The sequence below is a fragment of the Diachasma alloeum genome, unplaced genomic scaffold (genome assembly GCF_001412515.2).
Source record: "Diachasma alloeum isolate Michigan unplaced genomic scaffold, Dall2.0 Dall_scaffold_00177, whole genome shotgun sequence".
Taxonomy (NCBI): Eukaryota; Metazoa; Arthropoda; class Insecta; order Hymenoptera; family Braconidae; genus Diachasma; species Diachasma alloeum.
The window spans coordinates 1149478-1167712 of NW_021680343.1; the positions used below are offsets into that span (position 1 = coordinate 1149478).

An 18235-nucleotide genomic window follows, 5' to 3' on the forward strand; every position below is an offset into this window, starting at 1 on the left:
GGGGGGGGGGAGAACGAATGAAAAAAAATTTCAAATTTCACTAGAAGTTTTGTGAAATTCCAAATTTTTCTAAGCAAGTAGAGGAGAATTCCCTAACTTACTTAAATTTTTCATGAAAACATGAATATTCAGTACCAAATTATACTAAATTATTTAATTAATGGAAGATTTAAGAACACATTTACCTGAGTTTTCCGGATGTCTGTTAGTTCTCATGGAATAATTGACTAAAATTTGTAATTTCCAAGACGTGTACCGGAGTTTTAAGTCAACAATTTATAACAGTACACCACCTAAACCTTTCGGGGTACAACTGACCACAAATACATAGAAACAATTTGTAGATACCTCAGAGAATGTAAATTACAATTTAAAAAAAATTCGATTTGGGAGGGAACAAATGATAAAATTTCAGATTCCACTACAAGTTCAGTGAAATTCCAAATATTTCTAAGCAGGAAGAGGAGAATTCCCTAACTTTCTTAAATTTTTCATGAAAACATGAATATTCAGTACCAAATTATACTAAATTATTTAATTAATGGAAGATTTAAGAACACATTTACTTGAATTTTCCGGATGTCTGTTAGTTCTCATGGAATAATTGACTAAAATTTGTAATTTCCAAGACGTGTACCGGAGTTTTAAGTCAACAATTTATAACAATACACCACCAAAACCTTTCGGGGTACAACTGACCACAAATACATAGAAATAATTTGTAGATACCTCAGAGAATGTAAATTACAATTTAAAAAAAATTCGATTTGGGAGGGAACAAATGATAAAATTTCAGATTCCACTACAAGTTCAGTGAAATTCCAAATATTTCTAAGCAGGAAGAGGAGAATTCCCTAACTTACTTGAATTTTTCATAAAAACATGAATATTCAGTACTAAATTATTTAATTAATGGAAGATTTAAGAACACATTTACTTGAATTTTCCGGATGTCTATTAATTCTCATGGAGTAATTGACTAAAATTTGGAATTTCCATGAAGTGTACCAGAAATTTAAGTCAGCAATTAACCTACCATAAATCCATGGAAATAATTTGTAGATACCTCAAAGAATGTAAATTACACTAAAAAAACAGATGAAGAAAAAACATAAAATAGATAGATAATGAAAAAAACTTACGCCTTTCTTCATCCTCTAGTATTCATCTTCAACGCCCCATGTCTCGAGACCGGTGACTTCAACCCCTTCGTGATGGAGCGCGTGTTCTCGGGTCCAGTGGACGACACCACAACCCTGTGCTGGTCGTTCGATTCAAAAATCCTCGCAGTAGGTTCCAAGGACACCACAACAAAGCTCTACAGCCTCGAAAAGTTCGCAAACTTCAGATACTGTTCGCTAGGTGGTCACTCCGAGGAGATAGTCTCCTGCTTCTTCGAGAAGAGCTCCTACGACCTGACAACGATCAGCAGAAACGGTCACCTCTGCGTGTGGGAGTGTTCCCTGGAGCCCGAGGACCTCGTCATCTACGAGCCCCCGACTAAAAGGGAAAAACCGAGAGAAGACAGCGACAGTGAGGACGACGTTGACCTGGAGAGGGCGCTCGAAAAGACCGAGAAGCAGAAAAAACGAATGTTGAGTTCAACTGAGCCCCAAGAAGACGAAGACGATCCCTCGTCCAACGAGAAAGACAGAATAAAGAGACTTATATACAAAAGACTGGCGAGACATTACCTGGCAGACGAGCCCAGGAAATCCGACAGATCGGCCATCCTGACAGCAGCTGCTTACCACCCAAGCACAAAAATTCTCGTCACAGGGTTCAGCAATGGCTGCTTCTTCCTCCACGAGATGCCAGAAGTCAGTATGATCCATTCTCTCAGCATCTCCAATAACTGCATATCGACAATAGCCTTGAACTCAACAGGTAAGTTTTTAAAAATACAGATGTGTATTTATTCAACGAAGACACATCGTCCTGTACTTCCCCTCCAATAATTTATTAATAAACCGCCCCAGTCTATTTAATTAATTGTGTTTGTGTCTCACTCATTGTACTGGACACAACAGTATTGACATTTTTTTAGTGTGTCGTTATACTAAATGTTACAGACAAAATTTAACTGCTTTTCGATTAAGGATATCCAAGCAGCTTTTACAGTTTGGCACAGATCACTATAGATCAGACATTGGTACACTCATTAATTTCAAATTAGGTTAAATTTTACATTAGTTAAATTATTGGGTTAATATTGCCCAACAATTTTTAAATTATTAAATCAATCATCAATTAAATATTCAAATTCCCAATTAATTTATCCATTAATAATTGAGTTTGGAAAATTGACGATTATATGGTCAATCGAAAAAATCCTTTTATGACATTTCGAATTATTTACTCAATGGTCAATTGACAATTAGATATTGCCAATTACTTAATCCATAGTTAATTGAAATGTAAATTATTAATTATTCTATTACCTTTCAAACTTCAAAGAAGATGAGTAAACTTTAATTATTGCAAGGTGCAACTTATCATAATATTACAAAAATAATAATTGATATCGATCTCCGCTATAGATCCAACCATTTTCAAATATCAAATTTGTCAATTAAATTGTGTGAGAAAAATTGGAAACAAAAACATTTTAATATTCTCTGATCAATAATTGTAATCTCTGATGTAATAATTGTTGTAAAAATGAAAAAAAAAGAAAACAACGGCAAAAAATCAGGTAAAAATCTGGATTGATCACGTAAAAATCAATACACTGATTGCCACCCCAGGGAAAATTGCCAGAACATAATAAACAAATATCATAAAATCGAATAATTGACTATAACCTGGAGTACTAATAAAAAAGTCCTGACGAATAGTTCACGTGCTGACTTTTCACGATGAAATAACCACTGATCCCTTACCACCAGGTGACTGGATTGCCCTGGGATGTGCCAAGCTGGGTCAGCTCCTGGTCTGGGAGTGGCAGAGTGAGACGTACGCCATGAAGCAGCAGGGCCACAGTAACTCCATGAACTCCTTAGCCTACAGTCCCGACGGCCAGTACATAATCACAGGAGGGGACGACGGAAAAGTGAAGCTCTGGAACACCCTGAGTGGCTTCTGCACTGTCACCTTCTCCGAGCACACATCCTCAATCTCCCACGTGTTGTTCAGCCACAACCGAAAGTTCATAGTGTCAGGCTCGCTGGACGGAACAGCTCGTGCTTACGACCTCACCCGTTACAGGAACTTCAAGACCTTCACGTCCCCAAGACCCGTTCAGTTCTCGTGTCTAGCCCTTGACTCAAGCGACGAGTTCTTGGCAGCTGGAGGCCAGGACGTCTTCGACATCTACCTCTGGAGTGTGAAGCTGGGAACTCTCTTGGAGATCCTGAGTGGCCACGAGGGCCCAGTCTCCAGTCTGTCCTTCAGCCCCAGTCCTGCCAGCACCGCTCTGGCCTCAGTCTCCTGGGACAAAACCCTGAAGCTGTGGAATGCTATTGAGAGTGGCTCCACTCACGAGACCATTCAATTAACTGGTGATGGCTTGTGCGTGGTTTATAAACCCAGTGGGGACGAGGTTGCTGTCGCCACTCTGGATGGGCAGATATCGTTCTTCGACTGCAAAACATCGAACCAGACTGGGAGCATCGAGGGAAGGAAGGACTTGGGGAGTGGTCGAGGGGAGACTGATCTCATTACTGCCAAGAAGAGTCTCGAGGGAAAGGCATTCACGACGTTATGCTACACTGCCGATGGGGCCTGCATTCTGGCTGGTGGACTCTCCAAGAATGTCTGTATTTACAACGTCAAGGAGGCTGTGCTCGTTAAGAAGTTCGAGATCACGCAGAATCGATCGTTCGATGCTGTTGATGATTTTGTCAACAGACGCAAGATGACGGAGTTTGGGAATCTGGCGCTGGTGGAGGAACGGGAGGAGAGGGAGGGGGGCCATGTGGCACTGAGGCTGCCTGGGGTGAAGAGTGGGGACATGGCTAGCAGGAGTGTCAAGCCAGAGGTCAGGGTTTTTAGCCTGCAGTTCTCGCCTACTGGGCAGGCCTGGGCTGCTGCCACCACTGAAGGCCTTTTGATTTACTCGGTGGATGTGGGACTCGTCTTCGATCCGTTTGAACTCGAGATGGGGATCACCACGGAGAGTGTGCTGGAGGCTCTGGGGGGTGGGGAGTACGCCAGGGCTCTTATGATGGCGTTGAGGCTGAATGAGAAGGATTTGGTTAGGAGAGTTGTTGAGAGGGTTCCTTATGGGGATGTGGAGCTGACGGTTGTCACTGTCTCGCAGGTTTATGTGGAGAAGCTGCTGAAGTTCATCGCTGTTGAGCTGGAGAGGACCAGACACATCCAGTTTTATTTGATTTGGATCGAGATTATTCTTACGAGGATAGGGCATAAGATCAACTCGCCGCTTCAGATGCCCGTTCTGCTGACTCTGCAGAAGAACATGCAGCAGAAGTATGATGATCTTAGTAAGATCTGTGATTTCAATCAATATACGATGAGTTTTATCAGGAGGAGGGGGGAGCTACGGGGGCAGGTTGAAGGTGGGGGTGGGAGTGATGGAGAGTCGGATGTGTCTGGAGGGGACATGGAAGTTGATTGATTTTGTACAGAATTGCTCTTTTAAGGAATTAAATATGGATATTTTGGAATTTGGGGGGTTTGGAGTATTTTTTACGCACATTTTGATATATTTTTAAATTGCAGAATAAAGTTGGAGGAAAATAGTGAGATTTTCAATTCAGTAATGGGATGAAATCTCTTCGAAAAATTTGAATGAACACTTTTGTTTTCTTCATAGTCACAACTCCGAAACAAATTCATCAATTGAGTTCTCCGAAAAAAAATTATTTCATGTCATCAATAATTCAACGAGCTATTCACATTTTCAACAAACTCAAAAGTCATTCAACAAAAATTCAGGGGCCTTTCTTTTTCAGAAGAGCCAAATTGCAGAATAAAATTAGAGAAAAATAGTAAGACCCTCAATTCAGTATTTGATTATTATTGAATTCGATCAATTTATTACTTCTCAATGAATCATCGAGGATTTAAAAAACAATGCAATTTCGTTCAGTTTGTGTCCCGAAATATTTAATATCTTCATTTTAATACATTTTTCAATTCAGTAACGGGATGAATTCTCTTCGAAAAAGTTGAATGAACACTTTTGTTCACAACACAATGAGAACACATTGAGTTCTCCGAAAAAAAATTATTTCATGTCATCAATAATTCAACGAGCTATTCACATTTTCAACAAACTCAAAAGTCATTCAACAAAAATTCAGGGGCCTTTCTTTTTCAGAAGAGCCAAATTGCAGAATAAAATTAGAGAAAAATAGTAAGACCCTCAATTCAGTATTTGATTATTATTGAATTCGATCAATTTATTACTTCTCAATGAACCATCGACGATTTAAAAATCAATTCAATTTCGTTCAGTTTATGTCCCGAAATATTTAATATCTTCATTTTAATACATTTTTCAATTCAGTAACGGGATGAACTCTCTTCGAAAAAGTTGAATGAACACTTTTGTTTCCTTCAAACATAGTCACAACTCCGAAACAAATTCATCAATTGAGTTCTCCGAAAAAAAATTATTTCATGTCATCAATAATTCAACGAGCTATTCACATTTTGAATAAACTCAAGAGTCATTCAACAAAAATTCACGGCACTTTCTTTTTCAGAAGAACCATTGGCCAGTACAGAATAATAAACAATAAAAATAGCGCTGGAAAGATAATTCGACTGTATCCATCAATCTTTCGTGACAATGTTTTTTTCGGCCTCGCCAGGCTCTCCGGATCGAGCCAAGCCGTTTGCAATAGATGTTTGCTGCCTGCTCTCGTTTTCCTCGGCTGCGGTGCGAACACAGAGTCGTAATCCCAGACCGATGGACTCGAGGCCAGTCTCTGAAAAAAATGCATAACATTCAAATTTATGGAAAATAATACTCGTAACTGTGTTCGTTTAAACAACGAGGAAAGAATTGTTAATTTTACAGTTGTCAATTGACGATGATAATTAACAGTTGTATCCGCCGACTGTTGACGCCTCAAGTCCAGGACCTTGACCACAACGAATTCACTGAGCGAGGCGAAGACGAACACCATGCATCCAGCCATCCATAAATCTAGGGCCTGAGATCAAAGGAATTTGTTTCGAACACTTCATTGTACATAAACCAATGAAAATCCCTCCATTTTCACATGCTTTACTGTTATTCTCAGTTATTTATGTTCTACTGGTTTCAAACTTCCATTTATGTTGTTTTCAAATTCTCATTCAGGAGTTTGACGGTTGGTTGAGTTATTTACTATGGAAAAATCTAGGCCCTGGGATAAAAATAATCTGTTTTGACACTTCATCGCACATTTACGATGAAAATTCCTTCATTTTTCATACATTTTATTGTTACTCTGGTAATTACACGTTTTTCTGATTTCAAATTTCCGATCATGTGGTTTTAGATTTCTCATTCATGAGTTGGGTAGTTGACTAATATCTAAAATGTCAAATTGTTGACATTTTTATTAATTTGTGAATGCCGTTTTTATTAATTTGTGAAACCGACGAAAATCCCTTTTATTTCTTACATGCTTTACTGTTATTCTCGGTTTTTTAATTGTTTATTGCGCTCCTAAAATTATGAATGATGCTATGAAGGTTCATTTTTCGATTCTACAGGTTTCTCTCCATTTTTCACGTGCTTCAATCTCAGTTATTTATGTTCTACTGGTTTCAAACTTCCATTTATGTTGTTCTCAAATTCTCATTCATGAGTTTGACGGTTGATTAAGTTATCTACTGTGGAAAAATCTAGGGCCTCGGATAAAAATAATCTGTTTTGACACTTCATCGCATTTACGACAAAATCCCTTCATTTTTCATACACTTTACTGTTACTCTGGAATTTACACGTTTTTCTGATTTCAAATTTCCGTTCATGTGGTTTTAGATTTCTCATTCATGAGTTGGATAGTTGACTAATATCTGAAATGTCAAATTGTTGACATTTTTATTAATTTGTGAATGCCGTTTTTATTCATTTGTGAAACCGACGAAAATCCCTTTTATTTCTTACATGTTTTACTGTTATTCTCGGGTTTTTAATTGTTTATTGCGCTCCTAAAATTATGAATGATGCTATGAGGGTTCATTTTTCGATTCTACAGGTTTCTCTCCATTTTTCACGTGCTTCAATCTCAGTTATTTATGTTCTACTGGTTTCAAACTTCCATTTATGTTGTTCTCAAATTCTCATTCATGAGTTTGACGGTTGATTAAGTTATCTACTGTGGAAAAATCTAGGGCCTCGGATAAAAATAATCTGTTTTGACACTTCATCGCATTTACGACAAAATCCCTTCATTTTTCATTTTCATGTTTTCTTAATTTCACATTTCCGTTCATGTGGTTTTGGGTTTCTCATTCATGAGTTGGGCAGTTGACTAACATCTAAAATGTCAAATTGTTGACATTTTTATTAATTTGTGAATGCCGTGTATTCAGCTCTCTATGAGAACGATCCGTTTTGACCGTTCATTGCTAATAAACCGACGAAAATCCCTTTCATTTCTTATATGCTTTACTGTTATTCTCGGGCTTTTAATTGCTTATTGCGCTCTCGAAATTATGAATGATGCTGCGAGTGTTCATTCTTCGGTTCTGCAGGTCTCCCTCCTTTTTTGCGTGTTTTACTGTCATCCTCTGTTATTTCCTATACGAGATTGAAGGCGCGCGGAGCGCGCCCGGCAATACGATTGATTTTATATGATTCATCATGTTATTATTGTAAGTTGATTTGAATCAATATGTTATTTCACGTATACAAATTTCTACAGTATTACTACGAAGAAATTCGTGGGAATTGATGAAAACTTTTTTTGAAAATTCATGATTTTTTTTTTATTAAAAAGGGATGGAAATTTCCATCGAGAATCAGTTTGAGATACGTCGAAAGCTATGAAAACACCTACACAGCGAGAGAATATTCAGTAAAAATTACGGAACAATTCACGTAATCCGCGAGGGGGAATCGTTTCCCGGCGATTTTTAGAGGAATGGAAGAGAAGAAATCTGAAACATTCAGTGAATTTTCGGGTTCATCACCGAACAAAGTACGAAATTGTCACGTAATTTTTCCCGAAGAAGTAAAATCTTACAGAAACTTGCCGACTTATTGTGCCTCCAAAATAAAAAATTCTTGAACCGTCAACAATTTTTATGAAGCTGGTAAGTTATTTTCACGTTCCGCTTCGTAAAATTTCTCAATCGTTGGGGAAAAATTACCGAACGACTTGTTGTCCCCACAGCGGGAGTCATCAGACGGGTGGTTAATTTTTACGGAACAAATCGTAGAATTTACGTGGCGATTCGTACAAATTCAGTTTCGACTCACACTTTTTATTGAATTTTACTTCGCTCGCGGATTACGATTCGGAACGTAATTTTTACGTTTTTTTTTTCTGGTCATTTTTATTGAATTTTTCTCTCCGTGTATTATTAACACTCCATTGGTCGCGCCGCGCCAGTATAAAACGAAATAACGATTTGAAAGATCCAGAAAAAATCTTTAAAAAATCAAGAGTGATCTAGATCGTATACTGGAAGAAGTGCCGTCAGATTTTTTATGTTCAGTGTTATCCTCAATTATATATTCAAGCTAAAAGTTGCCGTGTTCTTCCGAAAATTCGCCTCATACAGGGTACACGGCCCGGAATCTCGGAATAAAAATCTGAAAATTTAACGACTTATGATTTTTTTGGCGGATATTTTCATTGATAGGGCTTCTAGACACTTCAAAATGAGATGTCAACTTTATTCAAATTTTTCTGAGGCTTTACCGCAGTGCGCGGCGCTCGGAGTGTTAAAAGGCCTTCAGCAAATCGTCGAAATCCATGAAAACATCAATTGAGAATCAACACATGTTCTTGTCGAAAAGACGTTGGTATCGAAATAATTTCCATTCACGCGATTTTCGAATCCTCTCCCACAATTTAGACAGTTACGATTGATATCGGGCTCATAAACCTACTGATGCCAACATTTTCCATTCGATAGCCTGATAATAGACGAGCGTCATAAACCTAGAAGTAAAGTTTTGATGTTTCCTTCCATACTTTCTTGGTATTTCTCAATTTCTCCTGAATTCTATTCTCTTGGAAATAATGTTGGTATTGAAGATCAAAAAATAATTCAATGTTGCTTAATACGACCGTTTTTCCTGAATATTTTACAACTTTTAAATTCCCATTCACGCGATTTCCAAATCCTCCCCCACAATTTAGACAGTTACGATTGATATCGAGCTCATAAACCTACTGATGCCAACATTTTCCATTCGATAGCCTGATAATAGACGAGCGTCATAAACCTAGAAGTAAAGTTTTGGTGTTTCTTTCCATACTTTCTTGCTGTTCCTTAATTTCTGCTGAATTATAATTTTTTGGCAGTTACGTTGCTCCGTTATTAAATTATCGTATTATAAACATTTGATTATGCATAGAGTTTACACGGTGAATCGGAGGAAGTACAGAAATTACGAATATTTTAATGTTTTTGCTTCCATTCTTCGCGTCTCCATTTTTTCTCACGATTTACCGTTATCCTCTATTATTTTCTGCATATTTCAGTACTTTTAAGTGGCCATTCGTGTGATTTTCGAATTCGCTCCCACAATTTTGACAGCTCATGATTGATACCGCACTTGTAAACCTATTGATGCCACCGGGATCAAGACCGTAGGCATGAAATTTCTCCTGGAGGCATTGAGATGGTACTTACTTTCACGTAAGCAACCGGTGGGATATCAGTCTTTAACCCAGTGAACATCGTAACCAAGGTCAGCATACTCGTAACGAGAAGTGTCACCCGACCTGGTATGGCATCCAGCCCCAGCCAGAAGCTGAACCACGACAGCATCACCACCAGGGTGGACGGGGCAAACGTCTGAATCAAGTGGTGCCCTATTTGTCTCTCGAATTTGAAGAAGACGATGAGTCTCGAGAACTTCCCATTCTTCTCCGGCACGTGGTTCGTCTCCTCCGACAGTCGCGGTTTACCAAAGTCATACTGGAGGAGCTTCAGCTCCGGGTTCACCGTGACACCTGCGTCGTCCCAACGGAGTCGTAACTTCTGACTGTTGTAGGAGACTTTGGGGAAATTATACGGTTTTCAATCTGTCTATCACGATGTCGCGGGAAATTTTTGGGGCTTCATCTGGGCAACTAACGGGACTCGCCAAACATCATGCGATATTTTTTAAGGGGAGACTACCACGAGTTTTCAATTCGCGGGCCAGTGAAATGAGATTTCTCACTGATTGAAGAGTGATTGTGTATTTCTAAAAATTAATAATTAGTGGAAGAAAATAACAGTTTATTGTTCGTTTGCCCCGCGGGGGCTTAAAATGTTGAAATAGTCGAGGGCCTCCAATTTTTTTAAAATTCTTGTGCAATAACAACTACGAATTGTTTTTTTAATTCGACGCCTACATAGTTAATTTTGTTTTTTTTAGAAAAAATTGCACGATTCATGTAAAGTAGCTCAAAAAATGTTCCTCAAAGATTCGAAAATATATTTTAAATATTTTAAGGATAAGAAATTAGTTGTGTAGGAGTGGAATTTCAAAAAACTAATTCGTAATTGTTACTGTACACTTTTTTTCAAAAATTTTGAGAAACAAATTTTCTGTAGCTCAAAAATTGGAGGCCCTGGACTATTTTTAACATTTTAAGCGTGTGCGGGGCAAACGACCAATAAACAATTTGTTTTTGCAATAATTATTCGTTTTTAGATATATATAATCGATCTTAAATGCATGAGGAATCTCACTCCAATCGTCCGTGACTTTGAAAACTCCTTAAAATCGAGATTAATTGAAGATAATGGGTACTTTGAGAATTTCGACTCGGGTGAATATCTGTGGGAACTTTTTAAACGAGAAATTTTCCTTTCTCCATTTAAAAATTTGTCGCTTTATTTTCGATGTGGAAACAGTTTTCGAAAAACTCTCGGGCGAGAATGTGGAGAATTTAGGGAAATTAATCACGATAAAAAAACTTTCAAAATTCTACGCGGAGAGAAAAATCTGTTGATAATTCCCCTGGAATTTTCGTTTCAAACATTTTTATCTGAACTTTCATTAGAAAATCCAGTAGCTCTCGGGAGCATTCAACTATTTTTGTGAAATTTCTAATAAAAAGTGTGGAATTTCCATTAAGTTTACTGCATTTTTTTAGTTAAATTATCCTAAAACATCCCGAAAGGCTAAGAAACCGCGCGATTACTAAAATTCAGGGGGAAATCGATCGAAAAATTCATGAATCAAATATAACAACGTCAATACGCCACCCTACGTCACCCTACACAGGGAAAAACGACAAAGTTCTCAAACAAGTCTTACTTGTGCCAAGAAAATAGTTTTTTGAAAATTATCAAAAAAGGATTTTTTTGTGCCAAACATGCAGAGAGTGCGCCGGAATGAAAAATTTTTGTCGCAAAAATAGATTTAGCTGTTCAAAAAAAATTGCATTCTCTGTACACGCACGAAATGTCATTTTCATCACGCTGTGTCGAAAAGTGAACTTTTCGGCACGCTCCGCGTGCCTAAAAGTCCAATTTCCGCCACATTGTGATGAAAAATATTGTTCGTAACTCGTGAAAAAATGTTTTTCAGCTCGTGGGATTATATCACTCGCCTTCGGCTCGTGATATAAACCTCCCACTCGCCAAAAAACACTTTTTTGCACTCGTTACGAAATATACTATTCTAGCACTACTCCTTCGTTATTCGATACTCCCATACGTATTTTGCTCCCGAAAAATCTTTGTTTTATGCGAAACAAGGGATAGTAGTTTTTCGTTTCGGCTGTCTAATAATCACAGACAACAAATGAACCCTTAAATGAAACAATAATAATGATATGATAGCAATCTTGTAACTTGGGGATAAAATATTTGTTGATAAATTTTTCTCTATATGAGATATTTTCATCCTGAAAAGGCGCCGTCTGGCTTGAATTATCCGCCTCTTGAGCCAAATATTTCGTTGCTGTCGAAAGCAGAACAATTATTCATGTTTGAGACTTTCAAATTCGAACCAAACAAATTCTTTTTTGGCAATTTTCAACTGGCTATTTTGTTGGCGCAAACAAGACTTGTTTGACAACGTGTTTGCTTTTCTCTCGGTGTACGCGATTTTTCAATGATTTGACTTGAAAGGATTAATTTACTTAATCATTCGCTTGGGGAAATGTAAATCCCAAATGATGAAAGAGAATATTAATTGGAAAAGAATGCATTTGTTGAATTGACGAATTATGAAGAAAAATATCATTATTTGATCGTCAGTGAAGACACGGAAAGCTTCTAGTGGCATAACTGGGACATTGACAGTTGATCGAGGAAGATCGTTCCTCTCCTTCGTCATTTTATTGACTATAAAGCCAACGACACCCTAATTTATTCGGTTTATAATTTATGTTCCTTTTTTCGAAGTAGCATGTGCCGTTAAGTCTATTCGAATCCACTCAGATTTATGATGTCATCGTCAACCACTCACAGCTCTCGATGTATATGGGACACACTTGTATGTCCATGGGGTACAGTTGAAATTCCATTTGACAGGCAACAATTGCATGCATCCGAGCTGCGTATCTCACTGTTTTGTTTCTGAACAGGGTTACCGATGAGAATTTGTGGGTCAGGGTGGCGATTTCTGGAAGAAAAGAGCCATTCGACTTTTTATAAACGCACGCAAGAGGTTCATAGGAGAACATAGCCAACTCGGCGGAAAATTCTTTTGGATTTCTATTGAAAATTCTATTAATTTTTGGGGGGTTGAAGATTTTCGCACCTCTAATACTTCACATTTTTTTAAGAATATCCAAATATCTCACGGTTTGGTACAGACCGGAATGTAGATTCAAATAATTTTCAATCATCAAATTTGCCATTAAATTTAATTAATTAAATTACGTGATAAAATTTGGAAACAAATTATGAATATTCAACGTCATTCAAATTACATTTTGCACAGAATTATTATTCTTTTAAAAATTTGTTGTTTATAAATAAATAGTTGAAATTGTTTAAACTTTGGGCAATTTTATTTTCGGCGTGAAATCAAGTCTGGTAAAATTTTGTATATGAATAAATTTGTTACATTTCGATTTGTTACATGTTTTACATTTCCATTTTGTGCATACATTGTATTTGAATTACTAAAGACCAAAATCGAGCAAATGATTTTTACAATGGGAAATTAATTGGGTAATCCTTAATAAAAAATTGCTCGACACGATTTTCCAAGTTTTTTCTACTCCATTTTTTTCTTCTATTCATTAAAAAACTCAGACAAAAATACTTGGAAAATACCTCAACAGACTAAGTTGTGCAGAAGAATAAAATTTTCTTGATTTTTCCACAAAATATTGTCTATTGAACATGTTAATAAAAAAAATGCGCAGATAAACTGCGGAATTTTTCACTCGCTCCAATTAATAAAATTTTCCACGGAATTCACTAGGTTTTTCTATGAAACTTTTTCGTACGTATGTAAATATGATGGGTTCAACCCCCTGGAGAAACTCTCTACGAATTGAAAAAAAATATACCAGCAATTTTGGAATTTAGAAAATAGGGATCCGGCTGCCAAAGGTTGTCGAAAAATTCCGGTGGAAGGGTGACGTAATCATCGCCTTCCTCGAAAATATCCTCCGGTATATTGAGACGGGATTCCATCCAACTTTGCCGAATAAACATGTCCACTCTATTACATAGAATCTCATTAAATGTGAAGCTGGTGAATGAATCAGGGGGTCAAGGCTCTTTTTCCTTGATTTTCGAAGCATGTGACGGTCAATTTTTTATTCATACTCACCGAAAATCCATATCCTCAACGTTTATGGAATTAATGTCTACGATGAAGAGATTGAAGTCGACAACCACTGGACCACCTTTCGCCACAGACGGTCGAATTTCTACAATGAAGCGGCAAAAAACAGGGATTCGCGGTCAGTCTAGTTGCGATTGGGATTTTGCATTAAAAATTTGGATTTCTCAATGTGGAAATTAAACGAGAAATATCAGACACATATTTTTTTATTGTAAATGTCTTTAATTTTTATATTTTTCATAATTTTTTAAAACGAAAAATATGCAACTAAAGTTTCCCATTAAGAGACTTCTATAAGTTTTGAAAGCCGCGAGCGTTTGGAGTGACATTTCTCATGCAATGAAAATCGATTATATAAGTCTAAAAACCAATAATTAGGGCGAAAGATTAATCATTTATTGTTCATTTGCCCCGCAGACGCTTGAAGTGTTAAAAATAGTCCAGGGCCTCCAAAATTTTTGAAAAATGTGTACAATAACAATTACAAATTAGTTTTTTGGAATTCGACTCCTAGACAGCTAATTTCGTTTTGTTTAATATAAAAATTTGCGTCATTCAGGTAAAATAGGCAAAAAATCATCCTGAAAAGAATTTAAAATATATTCTCGATTGTTTCAGAAATAGTTTTGGCCTATTTTACATGAATGGTGCAATTTTTTATTTAAAAAAAAACGAAATTAGCTGTGTAGGAGTCGAATTTCAAAAAACTAACTCATGATTGTTATCCACGGAGAGAAATGTTCAGTAAAAATTACGGAACTCATAGTTCGCTCACCGATTACGAAATCGGCGCAGAAAATTTAAGGGACGGTATTGTAATTTTTCACAGGAGATTCAGGTAAAAATTACAAAACGCTCTGGAAAAATTCCGTGATTTTAGGTAACAATTACGTGACAGTTCCATAAAATTTCCTACAACCACATTGCGTTCCGGAATTACGGAAAAGATACGAAATTTTTAATGAATATTTCTCTCCGTCTTATACACATTTTTTCAAAAATTACGAAAAAAAAACCTCTGTAGTTCAAAAATTGGAGGGCCCGGACTATTTCTAACATTTTAAGCGTCTGCGGGGCAGACAAACAATAAACAATTAATTTTTTCACTAATTATTCATTTTTATCGATCTCCCCTTAAATTCTTATATTCCACTTTTTCTTGCAATTGGTTGTAATTTTGTGTTTGTGATTTCCCAAAATGAAAAAATACGCATCTAATATTTTCTATCAAATTTTCTCATATTTTCTGTTTCTGTTTCTCATATTTTCTGTTTCATTTCCGAAAAAAAATCAAAAACCCATGGGTTCCCCCCACAAACCTTTGATATAATCTTGAGGGAGTACAACTTCCGGCCTGACAGTAGAATTTTTCTTGTTGCTCGCATTGTAGAATCTACCACACAGAATAAAAAAAATAATCAACTGAAACTGGAAATAAAAATGAATGAGAATTACCTGGCGGATTCGACTCCACAGAATGAATACACAAGGAATAAGGACACTACGTACCAACTCATCCCACTGTTCGACAATGATCGAGTGCGGAAAATGTCGGAGTAAAGCTATCAGGTAAGATGATGCTACCGCCAATCAATTAATCAGCCAAATTGAAGACAATCACACTCAATTGCTACAATTTGATCCAGGTATCAATTAAAATACAAGATACGCAGTACTTCCTACGACTTGCGAAATGTTCGCCCATCAATGCAAAATGACGCCGATAAAATAATGAGTGATATATTATTTACCCAAATCCCCGTGGTTTAACGGGAATTCCGGGACAAGTGGCCTTGATCAATAAAAAAAAATAAAAGGAAGAGTAAATCGGGGGGAATGAAGGACTTTTTCTTTCTCTTTTTATGTTGTTACTCTTCGAACGGTACCTGCGCTACATCCAACGACCTCAATCCTGCGACCTCCTTGTGTTTCTTCTCCGAGTCATTCAAAAGAGATTCCAGGGGACCACCGGATACCCTTTGGCATCTCCCATACGTCTTTCCCAATATCTCGTCGTTAATTCTTCGACGTGAAAAGTCAACTGTGATGTCAGAAGAGGATCCTACAAAGCGGCTTATGAATAAATGATGGGGACACGTGTTATTATGTTCGAGGGGTTTTCTGTTCACGGAGAGAAATATTCAACAAAAATTACGCATCTTTTCCGTAATTCCGGAGCGAAGTGGGGTTGTAGGACATTTTGCGGAACTGTAACGCAATTTTTCCAGAGCGTTCCGTAATTTTTACCTGAATCTTCTGTTAAAAATTACGATACCGTCACTTAAATTTTCTGAGACGATTCCGTAATCGGTGAGCAAACTGTGAGTTCCGTAATTTTTACTGAACATTTCTCTCCGTGAATTTAGGGGAAGTGTGGCAAAACTTTAATGGTAAAGTGTCACGGACGAAACATTTAATAGAAAAACCTATCAAATTCGTTAGAATTTGATAGGTTTTAATCAAATTCTATCCAATTCTATCGTATCAAATTCTATTGAATTTCTCTTAAAATTTCTATTAGTTTTTGGCTGATTCTATTGACGTGTTCAATAGAAAACATTCAATAGAACAGTTCAATAGAAAATCAATAGAATTTTCTAACGAATTCGACCGGTTCTGTGGGAATATGAGGGAATTCATCAGAATTTTCTGGAGAATAATTTTTTTCGATTATCTTCAGGAGAATAGGATGGTGAATAAACAATGAATGGGAAATTAACAAAAATTGTTATCACATCGCAGTTTAACTAAAATTTTAAGGAATTTCGTCATTGAGAATTGAAAATTCTACGAAAGAATCGATGGAAATTAAATTTCAGTTCAATTATAAATTAATTTAAACGAGGAAAATTCAGGTGAATATTTTCTTATTTTATGGCAAATAAATTGAAACAAGCAGGGGACAGCGAGCGCATGACAGCGCGCCATATGACAGTGAGCATGTCACTGAGTGATGTTTCATTTTTTTTCGCTCTCAATATATTGGCATGCATCACGCAGTTTAAAAATTGCATTTTCGGACTTTTTCGATCATAATGGGTTGATATAACACAAAAAAATCCAAAACTTAATTTTGAACGATTACAATGCTTCCGTTCGGAAGCAAAAATCTTTGAATTTTAAACAATCACTCATTCACACGACATTTTCATGTATTTTATTATTGAAAAATCAGTTCAATTCTGGTGTATTCAATGGAATTGTCATTTTCAGGTCCACATGATAATGAAAATTATTAAACAATTTGACAATTCAAGCAACAATTTCCTTGAAAGCTAAAGATAACATTCTATTTGAAAAAAAAATTCAAATAGAATTCGAATTTAGAGATAAAAAATTCCCCCAGCACTCAGACGGGAATCGAACGCGACTATCATTATATTTTACTGAAAAAAATTATTATTATTCCAAATAATAGATTTTTCAGTTTTTACAACTATTAACATTATTATTATTATTATTATTATTATTATTATTATTATTATTATTAATTTCAGCAATGAATTTGAAAATTCTAGATGTCATTGAAATATCAGTGATAAATTTAACATGAATTACCCAATTATCCTGAATTTCCGACCTGAATGAGAGATTTCATGAACGATTTGATCTTAAATTGAATTCAAATTCACAACATTGAGAATTCAAGGGTCAGTATTGGTTGATTTTTAAAAAATTTCTGAGTTCATGGTCACATGATCGTCGCAGAGTCTCTGAACTTGAGCGGGGCGCATGTGCATGGGAATAAAAAAAGCTCGAGTGGAAAAGTCCGGAGTGCTCCTTTCACTCTGAACTGTTGGGGGGTGAAAGAGTATGGGGCAAAGGTCTTTGACACAGTCTGACAGACGGCCTGAGAATAGGGGGATACAAAGGAGATGTAAAACACGAGTAACTGTACCAATGACTGGGCGCCTACTCGTTAATGACGAAAAAGGAGTTGTGTTTTGATCAGTTTTCATGTTTCCCGTTGGTGGTTCGGGCACAGCAGAAACGAATGTCTGAATTTCACGCACCTTTTGTAGACATTTTCCAGACACTAAAAAACGTCAGAATAAAATGAACATTTGTCTGAATTTCAAAAGGGAATTGAGATGTTTGGGCACCCGTTTGTCGGAAATTCAGACCCATTTATATATATTATTTTATTAGAAATAAATTGAATATGAAAAAAATAATTAATTTTAATTAAATAATTAATTTAATTCAGTAGCGAAGTGGTCAAACGGTTCAGTTTTCAATGAATATCTCGAAATCTAAGAGAGATAGCAAAATTTTCATAATAACCTTTTTTGTAGAGCGAATTGAGTGCTACTAAAAAGGTTATGAGCAAAATTTTGCTATCCCTCTCAG

General features: G+C 36.5%; 2 protein-coding genes across 4 annotated transcripts in view; one reads left to right on the forward strand and one right to left on the reverse strand.

The window, feature by feature from the left end:
• LOC107037133 (periodic tryptophan protein 2 homolog) overlaps window positions 1–4715 on the forward strand; it is a 7612-nt gene extending 2897 nt beyond the window's left edge. Inside the window, exons 4-5 of the mRNA XM_015255521.1 lie at window positions 1162–1887; window positions 2889–4715. Coding sequence (XP_015111007.1) covers window positions 1162–1887; window positions 2889–4579 — 2417 coding nt within the window. The 3' untranslated portion in view covers window positions 4580–4715. The remainder of the gene's footprint in view (window positions 1–1161; window positions 1888–2888) is intronic.
• Window positions 4716–5048: 333 nt separating this feature from the next.
• On the reverse strand, window positions 5049–15407 carry LOC107037165 (glycine receptor subunit alpha-3). 3 transcript variants are annotated; one of them, XM_015255573.2, is made up of 8 exons: window positions 15341–15407; window positions 15205–15278; window positions 13871–13970; window positions 13605–13759; window positions 12551–12706; window positions 9772–10094; window positions 5988–6125; window positions 5049–5897 (listed from the first exon to the last, which is right to left on the reverse strand). In XM_015255573.2, the coding sequence occupies exons 1-8, from the start codon at window positions 15400–15402 to the stop codon at window positions 5652–5654; spliced, it is 1254 nt and encodes a 417-aa protein (XP_015111059.1). In that variant the 5' UTR covers window positions 15403–15407; the 3' UTR covers window positions 5049–5651. The 3 variants fall into 3 exon arrangements, with proteins under 3 accessions (XP_015111059.1, XP_015111051.1, XP_015111066.1); XM_015255565.2 differs by having other exon boundaries at window positions 9772–10139; XM_015255580.2 differs by lacking the exon at window positions 5988–6125 and having other exon boundaries at window positions 9772–10139.
• Between the last annotated feature and the right edge of the window lie 2828 nt (window positions 15408–18235).

Excerpts from the sequence above, each read along its gene's own strand:
- LOC107037165 (XM_015255565.2), bottom strand. The coding sequence starts at position 15,402 with ATGAGTTGGTACGTAGTGTCCTTATTCCTTGTGTATTCATTCTGTGGA. Across the intron at positions 13,971-15,204 it reads CCCTCAAGATTATATCAAAG|AAATTCGACCGTCTGTGGCG; the intron begins GTTTGTGGGGGG and ends GCTTCATTGTAG. Across the intron at positions 6,126-9,771 it reads CACCGGTTGCTTACGTGAAA|GCCCTAGATTTATGGATGGC; the intron begins GTAAGTACCATC and ends CTTTGATCTCAG.